This window comes from Equus quagga, chromosome 1 (genome assembly GCF_021613505.1).
Source record: "Equus quagga isolate Etosha38 chromosome 1, UCLA_HA_Equagga_1.0, whole genome shotgun sequence".
Taxonomy (NCBI): domain Eukaryota; kingdom Metazoa; phylum Chordata; class Mammalia; order Perissodactyla; family Equidae; genus Equus; species Equus quagga.
The window spans coordinates 78,384,980-78,398,605 of NC_060267.1; the positions used below are offsets into that span (position 1 = coordinate 78,384,980).

The 13,626-nt window shown below is 37.6% G+C and overlaps 1 protein-coding gene across 1 annotated transcript in view; it reads left to right on the top strand.

The window, feature by feature from the left end:
* PAPPA (pappalysin 1) overlaps positions 1-13,626 on the top strand; it is a gene marked incomplete at its 5' end in the record, with an annotated part of 240,634 nt that overhangs the window by 98,226 nt on the left and 128,782 nt on the right. Inside the window, one exon of the mRNA XM_046676707.1 lies at positions 9,158-9,286. Coding sequence (XP_046532663.1) covers positions 9,158-9,286 — 129 coding nt within the window. The remainder of the gene's footprint in view (positions 1-9,157; positions 9,287-13,626) is intronic.

Consider the following 13,626-nt stretch of genomic DNA (forward strand, 5'->3'; position numbering starts at 1 on the left):
AATTTATACTGCTCAGTATGGTCTAGGAATGCCTGAACTAAGAAACTAACTGAAAAAGAGAGAAATCGTTTAGATTAGTAATGTTCCAGGAGTACCTAGAATTTAACATAAAATCACTCTGGGCAAGGATATAGACTTGACCCAAGGGGCGCATGATTCCCACAGACTAAAACCCAGTGAACATGAGTTCGCACGTCAAAATTAAAAAACGCAAAAAAGTAAACAAGATCTCAAGAGTAAGAGTCGGCAGTCAACATCAGGGTTTTTATTAAATTTTTGTTTTGATAACAGGGATGGATATTAGTATTTTCGGGTGCAAATGAAAGAGAAATCAAATTAGAAAATATAATTTCCAGAGGCTAGATGGCCTAAGAAAGGGAAAAGAGCAGAAAGAAAGAAACCCAGTAAATCCAAATGAAAGCAAGAAAAGGGGGAAAATAAAGAAGCCAAGAAAAAGGAATGATAAATGGAAAGCACAAACAAGATGGAGAAATAAATCTAATCTAACAGTCATCACTCTAATCAGATTAAAGTCAATTATGAAGATGGAGATTCTCAGGTTGGATTTAACCAAAGATCAGTTCACGGAAAGGTTAAAGGTAAAAGAATGGAAAATATTTACCTGGCATATACTAACCAAAGCAAATTCATTTTATTATCAGACAAAGGAAACAGTAAGGCAAAAAATATTACAAAGATAAGGAAGTCACCATATACTGATGAAAGGAAGTTATATAATGATTTTGAACTAGAATATACCAAATAACATGACCTGAAAATATATAAATAAAAAATGACTCTTACCTAAAAAAAGTGATAAATATGTAATGATATTATGATATTTTAGCACATCTTTCTCAATAATTAATAGATCAAGCAAACTAAAGTAGAATTATTTATCTAGATTTTTATTCTAAATAATCTAGAAGATTTTGAACAACACGAAAGATTTTTCATCTGATAAAAATATATAGAACCCTGCTACTGAATTAAAATGTAAATATTTTGTTCTAGGATATGTAGAATATTTTTTAACTTACCATGTCCTAGTCCACAAAACAAGTCTCAACAAATATCAAAGATCAGTATCACATAGAACATTATTTCTATCTATGATGCAACACGCAAATAAAGAAACAGAGAGACAAATGAAAAAGGTGAAACAGATAAAACTTTTGGCCAATGAAATATATGACCAAGAAGCAAAAATCTTATATATTAGCACAGAATTCAGCAACGTGTTAAAACCCACACACTCACACAAATGCACACATTATGCCAAAGCTGAGTTATCCCAGAATGAGAGGAGAATTTAATGATAGATGGTCTTTGAATGTCGTGTACAATACTAGCATATTAAATGATTTTTTAAAACAACATTGTCTTACTAGATGCAGAATTTAAAAACTCAATGAAATCAAGTCCCTTCATGATAAAAAAAAAAACAAAAACAAAACACAGAGTAACCTGGGAATAGAATGGAGCTTTCTTACTCTAAGAAAGAGTATGTACTGCACAAAGTAGGCATTATGCTCAATGGTAAAATATAAGAAGCACTCCTTCTGATCCCAAGGTGAAACCAAGAGTGCCCAGTAACACCATTGGTCCTACCTAGCACAGCTGGACAACAAATATAAACAAAAATTTTGAGGATTAAAAAGGAGGAAACAAAACTATCATTATCTTTATCTGTAAGACTACATAGAAAAATTAATAAGAATCAACGAATTATTAGCACTAATAAAACATGTCTATGAGGACCTCTAAATAGAATATTCATTTATAAAACTCAATTATTTTTATCAGCCCCCAAATGTGAGAATACTAATAGAGATAGACATGTACATTTGTGTATATATATGGGAGAGTAGATAGATAAATAGATAGATAGATTAAAGCCACCACTTACTATGGCACTGACATCTATAAAATGCTTAGTGTTAGGAATATATTCCTAATAAAAAAAAATCATCACAATTTTTATGAAGAAAGCTTTAAAACTTTACTGAAACCATAAAAGAAGACATAAATAAATAAAAAGATAAAGTGTGTGTATAAATGGGAGGATGTGATATCATAAAGATGTCTTTTCTCCTCAAATACATCTATAAATTTAATGAAATTGGAATCAAAATCCCAACAGGCGTTTTAAAAAATGAAATGAAATTCACATGGAAGAGCAAGGGGTCTTTTGAAGGAGAAAACCAAGTGTGGAAAGGTCTTGTAGCATAAATCAAGACTTTTATAAAACTACGGAGATTAAGACAAATTGCTATTGATAACATGAAGGAAAAAAATAGACCAATGAAACAAGATGACCCAAAAACAAACTTATCTAAATACTGAATGATATATGCAAAGATGGTATTGCAATTCGGTGGTGAAATTTATATGTTAGTTTTGTATAGTTTTAGTTTATGTATTAGTTTATGTATAGTTAAGCTATTACATAAATAATGTGAGAATGTGGGACAAATGATTCGTCCTTATTTGAGGGTAAAACAGTCCTTACCACACATCATTTTCAAAACTATCTTGTAGATGATCAAAGCCATATATGTAAAAATAAAAATTTTTAAAGTATTAAAAGGAAATAGAGGAGAGTATTTATGACCTGGAGTAGAAAAATATTTATTTAACAAGACATGAAAAGCACAAATCATGAAGGAAATGATTAAAAAATTCTATTCAACAAGCAACATAAACAGAATGAAAAAAATAAGAGTCACAGACTTGGAAGTGATATTTGCAGTACCTTTAATTACAAAGGATTAGTATCCAGTATATGTAAATACTTACATGTCAATCAAAAAAAAAAGAAAAAAAACCCAATTTAAAATAGGCAAAAGTGATGAACACACAGTTAACAAAGCTAGAAACCTACGTGGTCAACCAACACATGAAGTGATACTCAGACTTATTAATAATCAGAGAAAGGCAAACTAAAACAATAATTAAATATCATTTAATAACCATCAGATTGGCAAAAAATTAAGTGTTTGGTAGAATCAAGTGCTGGTGAGGACCTGGAGCAATGGGAAGTCTGTTGGTAGGCATGTTAATTGGTACAACCATTTTGGGGAATAATTTAGCAATATCTGATAAAGTTGAGATGCAATTACTTAGTGATACTACTTTAGATATATTTCCTTAGAAAACTCTCGCTCTATGTACAAAGGAACATGACCACAAATGTTTAAAGCAACGTTATTGTAAATATACAAAAAAGATCAAGTAGTAATGATAGTACTAATAGTAGAAATGACCTAGGTGTCTATCAAGAAAAGAATGGTCCAATATAGTGTGGTATATTCATACTGTAAAATACTTATGTCAGTGAAAATAAATGAACTAGAACTACACATATCACTATATGTGACCTCAAAAACAATGCTGGGCAAAAAAAAAGCCAGCTGCGTACTATTAAAACATTTATGAAGTTTAAAATATGCAAAACAATACTTATGTACAAAAAGTATAAAAACATTCATGGGAGAGAGGAAAGTGGGATAGAAGAAGGGCCCACAGGTGGGTTGAAAACATATGTACAAAACAGTGTGTTTTACTCCTTTTACATCAAAAATAAAAGATATGAAGAAAATATGGAAAATATTATAATTTGACAAAGCTGGGTAGTGAGTCTAAGGACATTTGTTATCGTGGTCTCTACATTAGAAATATTTGCTAATTGAAACAATAATGATAGCATGTATAAAGCCCCATGGCTCATCATCTCAAGCTCAAAATAATGATTGTTTCCTTCTCTTCCCATTCTTGGCTGGCAGTTGGTATACAAAGTGCCCAGGCATTACCCTCTCATCCTTAGCCCAAGGCAGACTGGAATTCTTGGGCTCTTCCTGAGCCAGAGGCATCCTAGGTGGTCCCCCCACCACGTCTTCCAGCTCAGACAATCTGGGTGGTAGATCCTGAACAACACCCATTCTCAGTTCAGAATTTGAACTGCTGAGGCAGCTTCTAGCCTGCAGAAAAACTCATGAGGGAAAGACGCAACACTACATTCCTCAGTCCTTAAATTAGGACCATGGACTGCAGAGTTGATCATCACATTCTTCCCAAGAATCTCATCCATAGATGAAGAAATGGATGGTCAGAGAGAGGAAATGACTTGCCCACAGGCAGTCATTAGTAGTGTTTAAGAGAATGTGTCTCTCCTGACTTGTAGAACTTTCCAACTGGTTTCTATATGAAGACTCTGCTTGGTTCAAAACTTTTTTTTCTTTTACCTTCTGTTCTGCTGTATTTTCCAGTTCCTAACAGCTGGGGGCTTCTGCCTCCAGAAAGCACTGAGTTGGGATGGAGTTAGACCTGGCTCAAGTCCCTGCCCCATGACAAAAGCCGTTTGACTTTGGGCAGCAGTTTAACCTCTCTGAGTATTAGTTTCTTCAACTGAAAAGGGAGATAATAATAATTATTCAAGGGATTGTTGTTTTGATGAAATGAAATTATTCATAGAAAGTACTAGGCATAGTGCCTGGCATATGATAAATAGACAACAAAAATGGAAACTACAATTGCTATTACTATTGCAGAAGAAAGAATTTCAAAGAAGTATCACACAGTTTAGTTACACAGACTGTTTGGAGAGGTAGAGTGTGATAAATGGATGCTATGACATGGAAGCAATAGGAGGTCAATAATAAGTAATCAAGAGGCTCAGAGAGGGTTTCCTGGAAGAAGCAAGATGGGATATTTCCATAGTGCAATAAGACTCTCTCTCCCTCTTTTCTCCTATTGTACTTTCTAGTTCTCATTTGACCTTCACATTGATATGGGACAAGAATTATAGATCCTAATTAAAAGGAAGAAAAACAGACCCAAAGAAGTGAAGTGACTTGCTTACAGATATAAGATGGATTTTAATTGACCTATCATATATTAACTACACACCAACACTTTAAGAAATATGCATTTTTGCCAAAATCTAAGTCATAGAGTGCTCAGCCTCCTTATGTATGTAAATGTGCATATTAATAATCTTAAGATAATTTCATAATCTGTAACTAAATTTTACTGTAAGACTGTGCTCCAAATTTGATACACATTACCATCAATAGGACACTCCTGAGGAGGAAACTTGAAAAATAATACCAGTTAGAAATGCCAGTATTTCTGTTCCTAATTGCTAGAAATGCAAACCTAAGACAGATATGTCATTTCAGACATTTGTGAAAGAATGATGGCTAAATGTTAAGAACATTTTTTGTAAAAGTCATACATAGAATACAAAACAACCCTTCAAAATTAGCCAATAGATCTCCTCACATTTAAATACTGCAATTTAAATTTATTAGGTAGAAACATCAAATTAATGAGATACAATTTGAAGAATTGGTGATTAAATACTAATGGAGGTTAGCTTTTAAAAAAATTTTAAATGGCATTCAGAATTCTATGAAGGAAACAGAGATGGTGAAACTAATCATGCTTCAGATGAAGTGGTAAAATTCTATTTCAAAGCGAAGGGTAAAGAGGAAGTGTCAGCCTGGTAGCATGCTCCCATCACTGCACTCAATGAGAAGATGTTGAGCATGGAGAGTGGCCTTGCATCCAAGAATATTCTGATGGTATTGGTAAGATTGGAAAAAGGAGATACTTGAGGCAGGAGGGCAAGCCAGAGGCTGCCTCAGTCATCAAGGTTGAGATGCTGGTGGCAGCAGGGATACAAAGGGAATAACGTGGAAGCTTTTGGCTGGGGAGAACTGACAGAGCTTAGGGTCTGCCTGGAAGTGGGAGTTGCAGGCAGGGAAGGAGTTCGAGTGACAGCTTAAGACTTTGCAGGCGATTTTAGGAGAAGCTGAAAGGAACAACTTGATATGAGTGTCCTACTTTTAGACCAACCATGAAATAGGTCCTAACCTCCTGCACAGCTTTTAGAATCCACTAGCTTCTATTCTATTCTACCCAGGTTCTTGAGTAAAGGGCCCTTGTTTAGCATTCATCTTGACTTTAACTTGGAGAAAGTATAGTTTTATCACAGAATTCTTCAGTGGAAAAACTTAATCTTTTTACTAGCAGTGGTACCCTTTCCCCCTTCCCCACTTTTTGACAAATGGAGTGACTTGCCTTCTATTTTCCTATCTGAAAACGTGGGAGAACAACCCCTACTCAAAGAGGTGCTGTCGGGATTTCATGCAATAATAATACATGAACCATGCACACACAGTTGGAAGAAGGAGGATTATTAAGCTTTCTTTACCACTCAGACGTGTTCTATGTGATGATAGTGGGTAAGAAGTAGGACAGTGGGTAGATGTTATTGGGAGACAGATTTTGCCCCAGAGTAAAGATAAACCTTCTGGGATCCGGATTTTGAGAAGTTGGAAGAGCCACCTAGAGAGAGAGCAAGCTACAGATGCTAAGCGTGTTCCAGCCAATGATGTGGTAGAAAAGGCACTTTTCATCAAGCTATGCCACACATGACAGGTCGTGGCCACTTCTTCATGGCTTTACCCAACCAAGGTTATGTGTGGTTATCTGTCACCTACATCCTTTCTAGAATAGAAAGTATATATAGCATAACTACAGTGAATAAGAATGTTGATAATTAAGCATTAATAGTAATGGGTTAGCATTTATTAACTATTTGTCATAGGTGGGATACGTATGTGCTTTGTATGTGTTCTCACATTCAATCTGCAGGAAAACGCTGTGAGGCTAGGTTTGTGACTAATTTGAAATAGGCTTAGAGAAGTGAACCACCTGCCTATGATTTCTCAGCTAGTAAGTAATGAAGCCAGGATAGAAACACATATTTGCTTGCCTCAAAGTTGTGTTTATTGAGAAGGAGGAGGAGGAAGATGGGAGGAGGGAAGGCAAGGAGCGGGGAGGAGGAAAACATTCACAAATATTAGCAGAGCACCTTAAATATTATCAGCCATAAATCATTTGTGACACACACCACAAGTGAAAAACACAGTGTAGTGAAGTACTTTTTACAGTCGTACACTTTTCCACAGAAGTGCTCCAACTGTTTCTGACAGTGACCATCTTCCCCCAGTGGCCTGGGATGTAGCCTGAAGAAAATTTCTTATTTTATTCCGTAACACGGCCATATAAAACGTACCTCCATATTTTAGACAAAAATGAATGTGCATTAGAATGCGTGTCATCTTTATCTTGTGCCTTCATGTGTCTCCTGGGAAAACCACTCTTGCCCCCACAGAATATTCCAGTTTTAGAAGCACCACCAGAAATACACATTCATTAGTGTAGAGGTTGATAAAGTATACAACAAACTAAAAAAAAAAAAAAAAAAAAAAGAAAAGCCTATGATTATATCAACAAATTAGCATTCCAGAGGTTTACAAGGCAACAGTTTTTCACACATTCATATACTATCTCAAGCTTTTTATGCATGTCAACTACTTATTTTTCACTGACAGAGCACTAATGAAATCCCCAGGGACTTCTGGTCTACCCCTAATATTGCTGTCTGCTCCAGCACTGTGGAAACCAACTCGCTTTTAGGTAATAAGCCGAACATTCTCAGGAAGGCTATGTTCTTCACCGGAGTCCTTCAGTGCTCATTAACTCCAACTCATCGTTGTGTTGAGAGTCAGGAGACGTTGTCTATCCTTTGCCCCGGCACCTGTTATCTTATTGGCCTTATCCGAACAGCCCCAACCCTAACAGCAGCTGAAACAACAGATGGGCAGGAGAACTTGAGATTTTTTTGACATCGTCCTTTTGTTTATGAATTCCTCCCCCCCACCAACTCTGGAATCTAATAGGAATTCTCTTCATTATCATTTTGTGTTTTTTCCCATAGCACTTTTTTATTATTAAAAAGTAAATTATTGACATAGAGGGAGGTGAGAGACAGGAATAACATCTCCCTTTGAAAATGGTCAAAAAAGAAATGGGGATGGTGATTCGGTCGTGTGGAATAGACATAAATATATCTTTGCCTTGGAGGATAATTGGCAGTAGCTAGGCTCAGTTGTTGGTAGGATGGGCTCAAGCAGGGAGCTGAGAGGGGCTAACCAAGGAGAGGGAAGTAATCTGGTGTAAGATTGAGTGTGAGGAAGTGAGACTAGGCATTGCACCAGGAGATCTTGAGAGCAGAGGAGCGATGTAATCTAGGCAAGTTGGAAATCTGGCAGGAACAAGTGCCTGGAATTGCAATTCCAGGACAAGATCTCCCTTTGCAAGGCATGAGATTGTTAAAACAGGCCTAAGCTAGGGATTAGGAAGGCTGAATGCAGGATATTATTTAATGGCATGTGATTGTAAGCAAGTTGCTTAACCTCTCTAGGCCTCAGATTCATCATCTGTAAAATAAACATGAAAATACTAATACACGTGTAGGGTTGTTTTGATTCTCAAATGGGAAAATACATGGAAAGTGCTTAGCCCTGGGTCTGATATTTAATTAGTGAGGCTGCTACTATTATTATTTTAGTCAAGAGTGAGAAACATAGGGAGGAGCAAGTGTTGGGGAGAAGGAGAGTCCCTGGATGTGCTCATGTGTAATGAGGTTCCGGCTCAGGTCTTAACATGAGGAGAAAGTATCAGACAGCACCCACAGAATCTGGCATGGGACTTTCCCACTTCCTTGCCTCTGCTTATCTCTTTTGTTTTTCCCGGATGCATTCTCCCAAACACCCTCATAATGGGCCACATGCTATCTGATTCTTATCCACCAGCATTACTGTAAAGGTTAAATTAAAGATAAAAAGTACCTAGTAAGAGGGCCAGCCTGGTGGCGTAGTGGTTAAGTCCACACGCTCTGCTTCAGAGGCCCGGGTTTCATGGATTTGGATCCCAGGTGTGGACCTACGCACCGCTCATCAAGCCATGCCGTGGCAGTGTCCCACATACAAAATAGAGTACATTGGCACACATGTTAGTTTAGGGACAATCTTCCTCACCAAAAAAAAACAGCCCAAAAAACTACCTAATAATATGCATGTTCACATGTCAATTGATGTGTTATTATTGTTATACATTTTGATGTAGTCCATCATGTGTAAGAGACCGTCTTAGCCACGGTAAACCTGAAAAATTATTGGATAACTGAATGTGCATGTGATTTCAAAAACAAGTAAGACTGATAGAAGAATGCACTCAATGGGATCAATTTGTCTGCCCCCAGCATTGTGTCTGTATAGCTAAGAGTCTTCTTTATGTTTTCCAGGGATCTAAATCTTGGCAGTGTGTACCAGTACCGTGTTATCACCATTTCGGGAAGTGAAGAGAGTGAGCCATCACCTGCTGCCATATACATCCATGGAAGTGGGTACTGTGGCGATGGCGTTATCCAGAAGTAAGTAGATCTAACTCAAGAAAGGGGAGGGGAGATGCTAATTAGACCAAGAGATAATCAGGGTACAAAATAGAAGAGCTTATGGAGTACTCTTCAATGTGTGAGCTGTGAGTTACCAGTGATCCCCAGCAGCCTATCAGTTGGACCACATACATAGTTGCATACATTCTGCAACTGGTTTACTGGTCTCAGAAGAAAAGCATTGATTGTTTTTGGAACATATACATTTCTTAAGTTGGTAATACAATATATGACTTCAATAGAGCTAACAGTCTATACTTACTACCAGTATGCTCCTGTTCTTAGTGGTTTTATGTATTTTACAAGGATTCTCTTTAGTCTTTTCCATCCCAGCCCACATTCAGTTAACAGGACACAGTGCCTCTAGGTCAAAACACTTTCACATTCTTTGCTCGTTACCATTTACGTTTCGTAAAACTGCCTATTTATGTGTTATTTCTTTTGTATCATGTTATATAAACAATTTACAAAATGGGTCAAAGATTCATAAAAATAGCAAAATATTCTAACTCACTATAATGTTGAAACCATAAATAGTAAACAGTACTCCAGAATGAGTACTGAATGTGGATATAAGTATAGGGGGGCAAATGAGTCAGTAAGTGTAAGGATTCCACACGAGCAGCCAAAAAGGAAAAGTGTGATTAGAAAATGTAAATCTGCATGTCTAAAAAATGGATTTTATTGGATCACCAGTCTATTCATCCCCTCGTCCAGAGGACAAGATGTTATGCAACTGCGAAATAGGGGCAAGAAGCCATCAAGACTTTTGCATTATTAAAAAAAAACAAGTAAACCTTTGAGTTTCTTCCTCCAGAATAAGCACAAAAATGTTTTTTGTCCCAAGAGATGAAGAAGAGACCAAAAATCATTCATGATTGCATTCATTATTGCTAAAACTGTGTTCCCTATTGCTAACGTAGTTGCAAGCCACACTATTGCTAACACACTTTTAAAACTGTGGGCAGATTTAATGATAAACATTATATGTGGAGATGGCAAAACAAGCTATTGGCAACATTTCTTCATTAAATGGCACTGTTGGGTGTCACATAATATCTGTGAAACATGGAATTGCAATGACTATTTCTGAAGGGGGACGGGTGCTGTAAAGAGGATTTGTTTCACAGTTGGATGAAATCACTGATGTGCAGAACATGAATCAGCTCATAGGTGTGGTACATATATGAAAGAGAAGTGCTGGATGACGATTTCTTCAGTTCATCATTGATGCTAGTGCTGGAAGGGAAGAGAAATTTAATTTGGTCCTGATGACTTTGGGATATGCAATGTAAACTGGAAACCTGCTTTGGGATGAAAGCACCAGTGAGGAACACAGCAAGGATGGCACAGTTATGCAAGTAAAGCGTTTGCACGTGAATCTCCATCCACATAGACATCCAGTTATTGGCCAGTGGTTTGCCTTCTGATCATGACTTAGCATGGAAGGGCATAGGGAATGTTGCGAATATGATCAGAGGAGGGCCAATAAGTTGCATCTTTTCAACTTGCTGTGCAAAAAGATAGTAGTTTGTACAAGATTATGCTCCCTCTACACACTGAAGGATACTGGCTGTTACAAGAAAGGTACTAATTCAAGCTTTTGAAATAAAGGATGACATTTCTTAAAAATATTGACACTGATAAGACCAAGAATGATTATTTGCGTAATTTCAAGTGGCTTGCTGAAGTGGTCTATCTCAGGAATACATACTCATGTCTTACGTGTCCTATACCTATTTCTTTTGTATCATGTTATATAAACAATTACGTGTCCTATACCTAAGGTTGAATTGTCAAGATTTTAATATGGAGGAGATAATCTAAGAATTTTTAAGTGTTGAATTATGGTGCAAACCACCTGATTGCCAAGAATTTGACTCCTCAAGCATAGAAGATGAAGCTCCTCATTTGTCAGAGAATAAAATCCTTGCTATGCTGTTGTGTATATTTAAGATTCATATCCAAATGCAACAACTGAATGTGAAGATACAGTTTCTCATGCTTAATGTAACAAAACTGGGGAAAGGAAAGCCATTTTCTGTTCTCTCCCACATTATGACATCAACTTCCAGCTTTTGAGGCAACTCTTGTTTGATGGAACACTGAGCAACTGAGCAAGGCTCTCTCCAGGGAAGGTGCCCATCATTTGTGGGTCCAAGATTGAGCTGCATATCCAGAATATCCAGGGAATACTTGTGGTCATTGCTGACAACCCATAATTGTGATTTTGGATTTTCTAATTTATCATAAAGAATAAAAAAAGAAACTCACCAGATTGGAACCTGATCTACAACTCAGTCTATCCATTTTGGAGCCAGAAATAGATGTATTGGTAAAAAACTGCAAACAACATCGTTCTTCTTCCTGATCTAAAGTTATTATTATTATTATAATTAATTTAAATAGTTCTTTTTTTGAGGAAGATTAGCCCTGAACTAACATCTTTGCCCATCTTTCTCCACTTTATATGTGGGATGCGTGCCACAGCATAGCTTGATAAGTGGTGCACAGGTCTGCGCCTAGCATCCAAACCAGCGAACCCCGGGCTGCCAAAGAGGAGCTCGTGAGCTTAACCACTATGCCACTGGGATGGCCCCTAAATAGTATTTTTAACTTAAAGTTTTTTAGTATTTTGTCTTAGAATTGGTATCCTGTATAGACATCAAATACTTATTAAGTTACCTGCAGGTACCAAATAGTTGTTGACACGCTTTGTAGAAAACTGAACACAGCTTATGGAAGGTTCCCTAAGGAAAAAGAAATTCTTTGAGGAAAAGGAGAGATGTCATTTTAGTTAATTGGATTTTTCATAGGATGATGCATGCTAAATTGGTATGTATGTGTAAGAGGATTTAAAAAGAAATACAGATAGACTCAACACTCAATGAGGCCCCAATGGGTGAAAGGACTAGAAGAATATTATAGTAATGCTAACAATATTCGTGAATATTTGTTGAGCCTCTGCTATGCACAGTGCACTGTACTACACTGTTACCTCCTTGAGTCCTTCCAACAACCCTATGAGATGAGTCCTGTCACCATGCTTTACAAAAGAGACAGCTAACAGCCAAAGATTAAAGTGGTTGCTTCAAGCTTACACACCCAGTAAGGACCAGAACCGAGATGTGAACCCAATGCCCAGGTTCTTATCTGGATTCATTATTGCCTTGCCGTGTGACCCACAGGCCTGTACAGCTATCAAGTGAAGAAGTAGCTACGTGCTGTCTGCTATGTCCCAGGCAATGTGCCAGGCATCAGGGTACTAGAATGACAAAGACTCTGTCACTTCCTTTGACATCTTAAAGCCCAGTCAGGGGGCTCTCAAGTAACAGGCAAAGGCGTCAGTTTGACAAGTGCTGTGATAGATGGAGCCCAGTGTCTCTGGACACAGAGAAGATGGCCACCCGCTCCAGCCTGGGAGGTCAAAGAAGGTTTCTCAGAACCTCTCTATCTAATGAGAAATCTGTCATGCTTAGAAGATATTTGTGGTGACCCTAATGTTTTGCTTAAACCAATAGAACATAGTGTTTGGGTGGTGAGGGAAGGCGGGTTAGAAGTGTTCTTTGTGGCTTAGGGAAACCAGCCCAGGTTAAAAAAAAAATCTCTCCCCAGATAACCCATGAAATAGCTAAGAAGCACAAGGCCATCACCAATTTCCAGCGTGCGAGATGCACTGGCAGAGATTGAAATATGGGCCCAGATTGGAAGAGGGACTTCTTTGCTCATGGGTTTGCAGACAGGAGAGAGCTTGGGTGGCTCTTCAGAGATCAATGCAATGTCCTAGCCATCTTAAGGCTTGATTGCAAGGCACCATCCTGCGACTCTGACACCTCCTAAAAGCAACAAACATTTCCCAGTGCTAATTGCCCTGCCTGGGTGAAAGGAAAAGTCTGAGGCCTCTTCCATGCTGTGACAGGTCCCAGCTGGTCTCTGGGGAGGGAGGGACAGCTGCGGCACACTCTGCAGAGAACTTCCAGGACAAAGTGTAAATGGAAACTGCGATTCCCTGAGCCTCTACTGTGTGTCACACACTGTGCCAGCCACTTTAAGTTATGTTCTGTTCTTGCACCAACACTAAGGAGTCAGTATAAGTATCTCCATTTTAACCCATGAGAAAACTGAGATTCAGCATCTAAAAGAGCACTGTCGAGTATATTTTTCTGCCATGATGGAAATTTATTCTGTGCTGTCCAATACAGTAGCCAATAGCTACATTTAACTGTTGAGGAGTTGAAATGTGGTCAGTGTGACTGAGGAATGGAATTTTAAATTATTTTAAATTTTAATTGATTTAAATAGTCAAAGATAGATCAGAT